Source organism: Ricinus communis, chromosome 5 (genome assembly GCF_019578655.1).
Source record: "Ricinus communis isolate WT05 ecotype wild-type chromosome 5, ASM1957865v1, whole genome shotgun sequence".
Lineage (NCBI taxonomy): Eukaryota > Viridiplantae > Streptophyta > Magnoliopsida > Malpighiales > Euphorbiaceae > Ricinus > Ricinus communis.
The window spans coordinates 6,909,105-6,918,845 of NC_063260.1; the positions used below are offsets into that span (position 1 = coordinate 6,909,105).

The 9,741-nt window shown below is 37.0% G+C and overlaps 1 protein-coding gene across 6 annotated transcripts; it reads right to left on the reverse strand.

Annotated features, from left to right (window-relative positions):
- Positions 1-512: 512 nt before the first annotated feature.
- LOC107262038 (bifunctional adenosine 5'-phosphosulfate phosphorylase/adenylylsulfatase HINT4) lies at positions 513-6,861 on the reverse strand. Of its 6 annotated transcripts, none has more exons than XR_001535949.3 (8): positions 6,703-6,861; positions 6,419-6,465; positions 5,788-5,864; positions 5,581-5,647; positions 5,236-5,313; positions 5,040-5,139; positions 4,730-4,795; positions 513-4,025 (listed from the first exon to the last, which is right to left on the reverse strand). XR_001535949.3 is itself a non-coding variant. In XM_015725215.3 (7 exons), exons 1-6 carry the CDS (start codon positions 6,772-6,774, stop codon positions 4,777-4,779), a joined length of 360 nt encoding a protein of 119 aa, XP_015580701.1. In that variant the 5' UTR covers positions 6,775-6,861; the 3' UTR covers positions 513-4,025; positions 4,730-4,776. The 6 variants fall into 6 exon arrangements, 4 of the variants coding, with proteins under 4 accessions (XP_015580701.1, XP_015580704.1, XP_015580702.1 ...); XR_001535948.3 differs by lacking the exon at positions 513-4,025 and adding an exon at positions 4,206-4,573; XM_015725215.3 differs by lacking the exon at positions 5,040-5,139.
- Positions 6,862-9,741: the final 2,880 nt, after the last annotated feature.

Here is a 9,741-nt window from a genome sequence, read left to right on the forward strand (position 1 = left end):
GTTCATTTGAGTTTACAATTTTAGAAACCAAAATGCATGGAAGTAGATAAAGAAGGGAAAACTCCAAAAATGTCAATCTTCAATATACTTTCATGCATGTCTGAATTCCCACAGTACATGTGATTATGTAATTCACCTTCCAAAATAAAGAAAACAAGAAGTCACGATAGTCGACCCACCCTTGACATGTACTTGTCTTAATTAAACCTAAGTAGCGATAATTGAATTGGATTTTTATACAAATAATAAGACTTTATCTCAAGTAAGAAAAAAGAATATGGAGATCACTGAGTTAATACAATTATAGCACAGTTTCGCCTCTATAATCAGACAAAGTAAGGGGCATATAGCGTATAACTCAAAATTCACGGGAAATAGAAATGCGCGCTGCTGCGCCCTTTCCAACAATAAATTGCCATAACCCTCTCGATTTTTTAGACTCGCGTGAGATTTTGCTTCAGAAATGTTATCATATGAAGTCAAATTAACAAAAATTGTATTGACGCTAGGTCTGAATTAAAAGTAATACCATTTAACGTCGCAGAAAGTGTTAGCTTTCAGTTTTTTACAATGCAAAGGATATGAACTCATCCATACAAGCTGTCACTATTTTAGAGCAAACAAATAGCTGTCAAACTGCTTAAAGCAGCATTTTCTCAACAAATTTTCGTTCCAAATCTTGAGTTCAATAAGATAAGCTTTCATGCCTCAAGGGCCCCCTGAAATAGACATCTATAGGAGTAGCTAAATGATTGTCTACAGATATCTCATCACCCACCGTGATGATATTCACTTCATAGATGATCTATCATAGTTATAAAGGCACGCGTGAGGGTTATGGTGAACACTGAACACCCTTCTAAATACCGACACATATATAACTTAGGATAATGTTAGAAAATGCGTACATGGACAGAACCCATTAATACTACGAACTCTAGGAAGAGTTTTCCGAGGCATATAAGTTTGGCAGAAATAGTGGCATGAGAAAGGATGAACTGGCAAAGAACTGTACTCCGTGCCAAAATGGCAGTTCTCAATGGACCCAAATATCAGACTGAAGTGAAACCCTAAAGGATTAGGCTGTTCCCACATCCCATCTCTTTAATTTTTTTGATTCGGGTTCAGATTCTCGTGAGCCCGCGGTAGCTAACTAAAGAAACGAAGGCTCAGAACTGCCGACCCAACCTATTGGTCAATTCAGACAAGAAGTTACCCTTTCTCCCCATACCTAACTGCCTCATCAAGATATTCCCTAAAAATATCAACAATTAGATAAGACCAGCAAAGGGAAAAAGAGGACTATGCTTAATGGCATCTGTTATTACTAGTTAGTATGGCAACTGCTAATCAAGTGATCAAATTTTCGATCGTAAGCAAGTCTGCCCCTAGCAGCAATGAGATAAGTCCCGCATGTGACCCTCAAAACTAAATGCACCACTTTAGTTCTGGCAAGAGCCTCTCTCAAATACTGATTAATCACTCTCATTATATTCGTCCCCGTTTCTACATGGAGCTTTAAGAAAAAAACAATGAGAACTCAAGGCTGACCAGATATTGTCAATGGTCACTTATTGGGAAAGCTTGCTCGCATAAGCAATTCATATGCGAACTCTGCTTACTAATATTAGACTTAAATTAATTTAGAAGTCTAAATTTTGCAAGTGACAATTTCAAGAAAGATTTTAGTACAAAAGCAATGGAGAAGTATGAACAAGCACATATCTAACTCTATTTTCTACAAAGATTTATTAATAGTAGGAAATACTTAGATTTAAATTTTATACCTAAAGAAACACTAACCTATAGCAAGCTCAAGCTTATATTTGAAAAGTTAAAATCTCAAGAACAGATCTACATATCCTTGATAAATAGGCACCTAAAAATCATTGTTGGATTTGTTTTTCAATTGTAAGACATTTTTTTCCAAAGATGAAGCAAGCATCACACGCTTCCTTGCATTTGATGATAAGCCTTCACGGGCAGGTCGTCAAGCATAGATATTCGATCAAACAAATACGTATACAATACTTTCTTTTCATAAGATCAGTGACTATATTTTCTTATAAATACATATTATACAGCTGTACTTGAGAACCCACAACCATATATAAAGCCATGCTTGAAAAGGACGTCTTAAACATCAACCATACCTTGGGAATTTCATGCAAATCATGGCTGCCATACTTTAAGGAAGAAAAGAAAGGTCCATTAAGAGCCAGCTACACAATGTTAGCAAACAGTGCCAATTATATATATGCAATACTCTATATTTCCATCTACCGATTATTATCTGCCTCTTCCCTCTTTAATTTATGGTAATCATGTTTATGCTCATCCTTTTTCTGTGTACAATTGTTAATGCTCATCTTTCCAAATAGTTCTCTCTTGTTGGCCAACAGACCTATAAACATAGCTAGCTTTAACTGAATTTTGTATAGCAAAGTGCTTTACCTAATGGATGGTACACCTATCTTATAATACTAAGTTTTGTCACATTCTGTCTGGCAGAATAAACAATAGGATATGTGGTATGGCTAGCTAATGATGGTGCATATTAAATCCATTCCTCAACTCGATGGCCATGATTCAAGGATTAAAAACAGGGACTTCGGTTGAATGTTCAATACCTACTAGAGCCAATAATTATGTGGACCAAGTTTCTAAAGTCAAATCTACTGAATACTTTGAAAGTTGACAAGTCATTATCACAATCCAGTACGCATCACAAAAATCAATTCTTTCAAAAACTGGATTTTTTTCCTGCGAATTTGAAAGTTTATTTCCACTAAAATACATCCCACGCCCCAATGCTATTGCTATTTGTTCTTCTCAATCATAAATCTGAAACTAAGGCATGCAGCCTTCTGGATTCTAGCTGCGTAAAAAACTCCATCCGAATAAGACTTTTATGATTAATTAAGTGAAACTAGTTTACTATTAGTAAATCCATGGTACAAGATAAGATGAAACCTAATAACTAAGAATATATCTTGAAAGTGTCCTGAACCAGATTACAAATACAATAATAGCTCCAAGAAACCACAATAAATAGGTCCCCAATGAGTGCATGCACGTGTGAGCATTCAAGTCTCACTTCTTCACTCACCTTTTCATTGGCTACCCCTGCTCTAGATAGAATGTAGCACCACCCAACAGAGGACCACTTAGCCTTTATAAAATACTAACACCAAAAGGCTTCAATACTAGAGATGATAGCATAACAATATCAAACTATGAAACGGAGCACTTTAAAGGATTTGCATCAGTTCTTCAATTTAATTGCACCATATTTGAGCAGTTTGTGCTATATTGGTTCTGATTTCTGAAGGCTCACCATATTGGCATTTATGACTATGTCATTAGAGATGCTGTAAGTTATTTTCACAAAAAAGATATATTTTCCTCCGTTTATGTACTTCTATTCCGAAATAAGCCCAATGACATCACAACCCAACAGTACAATCACACAAGAAAAAGAGGCAAATTAATAGTAAGAATCTGTCATCACTCAGAACTTGATCTCCATTTGACCACACTGATTATCCCCTCTAATGGAAGGCGCGTTTTGAAAGATTACGGTTCCGGAAATTCATACTATTCTGCAAATAACTCCAACGTAGCAAGTCCAGCTGAAAGCATATCTAGGCCCTCTGCTTCTCCTAAATTAGCTGTCCCTGAACCACATTACGTCTTGCACTTACAGAATCAATTATTTTGTTCCAGAGATCATATTACCTTCAGCTAAGAGTGCTTCTTTCCAACTATTTTGGAAATAAGCTTCAGGTAAATGAGTCTATCTATGTACCTAAAGTGGCAGTGTAAAAAGAGAGTTTAGATGTTAATGAAGATACCACATGTATAGAAGTTGGAGGGAAGCTGATAATATTAGCCTTTTTTATTTACTATGTAATAGGATGGGTGACCACAATAGCTCGTCGGTTAATGTTGCTGATCACCAAATAAATGTAGAGAAGCAGGGGACATAGACCTTCATATCAGCAACAAAGTAATTATCCAAAACTCTGGCAATTTGAGAATAAAATCAGTTCAGATATACAATCAGATGTAACTAAATATAACTAGAGCAAATACTTATGAGTCGCTACAGCTTCCCCTTTGTAGCAGACAACGACACAAGACTAAATTCTCATATGTGATCTCAATGCCAATAAACTAGTTGCACACATAATTAGGATAATAAATAGGGGAAAAGAAACCAAGGATCTATATAAATAATTTTAACCGTTAACAGCAGGCAACCTCATTTATCACACTATGATGTCATAGTTACACCCTGATATCTCCAGCATAATTGAACAAAGTAAAAGAACAAAGATATAAACCCATTGGCCTTTGGCAACCAGATTGCAGCCTTTTCTTCGTCATGGACATGAGGAAAATTAGAAATTCAAATCACCAATGATCAAGCGAATGATAGACTTCCCCAAAATCCTAGAACATCAATGGGGACTCTGCTGGCCCCCATCACCAAGAAATTGGATACAATGATGGCCCACCAACCAAGGACAACAAGGCATGCGCAGAAAATTTGCAAGTGCCCCCGAATATGCTATAATTATGGATAAACCCGGAAGGAAGAAAGTCGAGTTTTCAAAAAGATCAGAGGAGTTTCAACATTTTAACTATTAAAAGACTGGTTATGCCTTTCTTAAAGCATTCATCACGTGGGCCAAACGTAGATACTAAGAGCATCAACTATCATTACCTGAAGCAGGAGTACCAATGAAGAGTGTAGGTTACAGCAGTGTCATATTAGAATTGGATGCGCACCCTGCATACATCATTCATGTGCAGTAGAGAGAATCATTTACCAGCAGGGGAAAGAGGACAGAGAATTAGACAAACAGGGAAAGAGGACGGAGTATTAGACAAACATGTGCATGTTAAAAAATGTGTAAAAATTAATTTGGGAAAGCAAAGCTGTTAAACTTTGCATAATAAACAACCAGTAGCATGAAACAGCATTGTAAATTACATTCAGTTAGAAAAATCCAGCAAATAGGATGCAATCACACCTAAGCAATAACTGGTTATGCAGGCTTTATCTTCTCTAGCAACTTTTCAGCTTCAATAAATCCAAGTGGTCCTAAAGACATGTATTTTACACGTTTCCATCTGTTGAAGCACTTTACAAATTACAATCTACTCACAGGAATTTTTCATATATGAAAGTCAAAACACATGGAACTTGCCAATCACCAGACAGCTTACCTGGGTATGAAGGGTAATGCCAAACAGTGAAGGTGTAGATGGTCAACACTATTTAAAGGAGGCTGATGAAAACCAAATCTGTTAAATATACAAGAGACAGTTTCCCAGTCAAACTTGCTCCTAAAATCATATTTGCATAAAAATATTACTGAAGAAACGAGTAAAAGTTTTGTAGCTAAAATACTCCTGGTCTATTTGTGTCTGAATTATGCTGCAGACAGTTTATGTCTAAATCTCACGCTACTCTCTTCCCCAACCCCAAATGAGATCATATTGGGCAAAAGAAGGAAACTTTCAAAGGTATATTGCATTTATATGGGTAATTTCATTCACAGGAATTAATACCTGTACTGTTTCGATTGAGGAGCATCCCGGTGTAACAGTGTTTGTCCCACAGTTAACATATGTCTTACTAGATAAAAGCAGCAGGATAAACCATTAGCCTTATGAAATATATATATATATATGTATATATATATATATATGTATATATATATATATATATATATATATATATAAGTTTCACAATTGATATGTTTAAGATTTGTTTACCCAAAGTGTAATCTTCTTCTCTCCCCTGGAGGTCCCTGACAGTCGGAATGTGCTTGACTGGAATCACCAAGTAATGCCTTTCAATTATTGGTCAACGTATAAACAATTTTAGTAAATCATAGAAAATATGACAATTTATGCATATGCAATGTATGATCTTCACTAACTGAGAAACTATAGCAATGTGAACTACTAGCAAAGTAGCAATAGAGCTAAAGAAACAAATTACTACCTGCAATTGCATATGGGTTTTGTTTGGAACAAATCATATGAAATTTCAATATAATTTCATTTTTTTCTAAATGCTTTTCTTTTTTCTTCTTCTTCTTTCAATATGAAAGAATGCTATTCTAGCAATCACGAGGTTTCCAAAATAAGATTTCTTTAAATACAATTTAATTCTTGCGCTTTAATACTTTGCAAACAAGGCGTATACTACTAGTTTGTTAATCTCATTTCTATCAAGCACCTAACTTTGCAAACGTATAGATTGTCGGGTTCAGTAAGATTCTGATTTTAATTATTCCTGCGGGTTGTGGTCGTTTGATCCTAAACACTATCTAAAACATGATTATCAAGACAAATCGGCAAATGATACAAAGAAATTAAAGTAGTGATGAGATAAATAAACCTGAAAGCAGCAGGCTTGATGTCTTGAAATGCGACAACCTTGTCATCCTGTAGAATGTGAACAACCGAGTTAGGGAGATACTGCATTAGATACAATGCGCTTGTTTGCTGAAGGACAAAAGGAAGGGAAAGATCCAATCAACTGGTTCATTGCTCCAAGCAACCAAGCAGAAATTAGAGCGAGAATAAATGATCCAAAGAAGTGTGTGTGTGTGTGTGTGTGTGTGTGTGAGAGAGAGAGAGAGAGAGAGAGAGAGAGAGAGAGAGAGAGAGAGAGAAACGGACAGAGTAAAGAAGTGTGGTGGAATTGCAGGCAATCTGACAGAAGATACAAGATGATGTCGTCGCTCCCGCCATCTGCCCTAATTTCTAAGATCAATACCCCAAAATCACTATTGGCTGTTAAGTTTCAAATTTTTATTTAGACGCTTAATTTTAATTATTTAATCATTTTAATCCCTTATCTTTCGTAACGATCTAGTAAATAAATTGGCCTAGTACATACATAGCCTTTTACACTTGTCTAAAATAGTCAGATGCCCCCTTCTATTTTCAGTTTGACCTATTAAACACCTAAACTTGTTAATTGACTAACACATAAACACTTAACAGCTTATAGAGCATATTGCATTACATCAAGCTATTATACGCGAATGAGGTCCTTTTATGTGGTCTAACGTGGTAAAAAAATCTTTCATTTTATTTATAATAAATAAATATCATATCCTTTTTATTTTATCATCTTTTTCTTTTTATTCTTTTTTTTTAGGATTCTTATTTCTTCTTCTTCACTTTTTTTTTCTTTCTTTGTAACTTATATATGGGCAATTTCTATTTTGGTTTGTTCCCCCACTTAGTCTCCTTTTGTATTCTTGTTGTGATGTTCCTCCCTATATAAGGAGAAGTTATTTTGAATAATAAAGGACATGAAGTTTTCCTTTCATCTATGTTTATCATACTCTTTCTTATGGATTTCTAAACCTCTTCCTTCTCTTCTTCTCGATCCATTGGCAATGAACTAATAGTTGCTACGATCTGTTTCTGGTATAATCCAAAAGGGCTAACTCGGCTATCGAAATCCAAAATAGCATAAAGACCCCCATGGCGAGGTGCCTCTTTGTGGTCTTAGCTTGAGGATACTCACATGCCTTGAGTTTACAGCGTGAGGACTATACCATGAACAGCTCTCGGCTCCTTTTTGGTATCAGAGCTATGGTGACAGAGAAGAGAAACCCAACCACAATGACTTCAGAAATCACAACCCACACTTCAACCCTGCAACTCTCTCCTTCATGTAAGAAAACCGTATCCAACAAGATAGACCATCTTGTAGAAATTTCTCATATACCTGAGAATGTTCAAATAGAATACACCCTTGTACCTATTATGAATCCATACAATATCTTTAAAAAATAAAACTTTGTCAGAAAAACCTTTAACCAGATTATCCATAAACAACCCCTTTCTATAAAAGAATATGTCTAATCTTCTTCCCTTTCTCAATGTTCTATCACTGCTACTACACAGGAGCAGTACGTTACTCTCGAAATCCCAACCTCCTTCATAGAACAATGGAGAAAACAGGGCTATACACACCTCCATCTTGGAGCAGTTAGACTAGTCATATCCTATCATGGAAGGATGGGTCTACCGGTCACAGCCCGTATGTCGCTACTGGACACAAGATACCTCAAGTATGAGCATGCAGTGATCGGAACGATCGTCACAACACTCAACATAGGAAGTGTTGTCTTGACCTTCTTCCCTAACTTCAATCTATCCCTCAATGATCCTTATCTTTCCACTACACTAAAGGTTCAAGTCCAGATAACAGGAGCGAATCAAGTCGATAACGCTCTCTCTGTAACCCTACACCATCAGATAGTCTATAGACTACAGGATCATGCATTAAATCTGCAGATCCCAGGCTTTCAAGCCTCCTCTGATGCGTTGTACATTATGGCCGACTCTGGCCAGATCCCTACTATTGTCCAGGCTCCCAGGCAACTGGAAAAAGAAGATCTTCAAAAGCTGATCCCAATAGAATGGGTCACTAACTATGAGAAGCTTCAGGCATCCCAAACTAAGTCTGTTCAAGCTACAGACCCTCTTTTTATCCAACAAAGAGACGGGACTGTTAAAACGATCTTCACAAAGACTGGAGAAACTTCTTCAGCTCCATCCATTTTTCAAGCATCCATGATACAACCAATATCAAGGCCAAGGAAAAAGATCCTTATTCATTCATTCCAGTCCTCTGGACACCAGATCTACGCCGCTCAGGTCAAAGGATATTTTGTCTGGGATGTTGCCCCAGAGATGTGCCGTCCGGGATGCACTTGTGATGATGACTTAGACTATACTGAACCTTGCTTTCGGCATCCAAAGAAGAATCCTCGAAATAGGTCACCAGACACTCCATGTTCAGAAATAAGATCGAAGCCGGATGACTGGGATCCAGATGGTTCCCAGAAGCAACAAAAGAGCAAAACATCACTCTCAATGTTTGATGAGGCTATCGAACTCCTTGCAAAAGAAGGAAAAACAATCCTTGATATCTCTTTTGATGAATTGAAGGTACTGTTGGCCCAACTCGGTCTCGAATTTGGGAAAGCCCCTTCTGCAACCTGCAGAAAGGAGATCCAACCAGATTTACTAGTGGTACAAACATTAATTCAAGGGTGCTACATGTTCCAGCCAGAGGATTTCCCTCCTTTAGGGAAAACGGAGAACAAGATATCAGAAATTCTTCCTTCAAGGATTTCTCCCTCTGGATCTATAGAGCCTCTGACACCTCTAGAAGAGGTGCTAAACTGGCAAACCTCCAACTCGATCGTCCATAATACTTATCTAAAAAAGATAGATGGGAAACTGGACCAAGCTTTACACTCGGCTCAAAAACTGGATCATAAGTTGGATACTTTCTCACAAGAAGTACTCCAGCTCCATTCATCGCTCACTACAAAGTATCAGGCTCTGGATAGAGAGCTTCGGATACCTCAGCCCATTACTCCCGCCTTCATGCAAAAGGAAAAGGAGATCACACGGCTGAAGAAATAAATAGATTAAATTGAGCATGATCTTCGGAGAGACCAGTCTACCATAATTCCATCCTTTACTTCAGCAGCCTCCACATCATCTGCTATTGCTCATTCGTACTATTCTTCATTCCCTTTTCTTTCACAGCCAGAACAACCACAAGAAACCCTTTATCAGCCATTTGGCACTTTCTCTCATCTTTACCCAAAACACTCAAAAAACCTAGAAAAGAAAACCTCTCATCCTCTAGCCTGTAAAGAAAAAAATACCAGAGCAATCTCTCAT

What these genes read in the sequence shown, in the direction of transcription:
- LOC107262038 (XM_015725216.3), bottom strand. Translation starts at nt 6,774, where the DNA reads ATGGCGGGAGCGACGACATCATCTTGTATCTTCTGTCAGATTGCCTGC. An exon ending in ATCAAGCCTGCTGCTTTCAG is followed by an intron (nt 5,865 to 6,418) that starts GTTTATTTATCT and finishes AATAATTGAAAG; the next exon opens with GCATTACTTGGTGATTCCAG. An exon ending in CCTCAATCGAAACAGTACAG is followed by an intron (nt 5,314 to 5,580) that starts GTATTAATTCCT and finishes TATATTTAACAG; the next exon opens with ATTTGGTTTTCATCAGCCTC.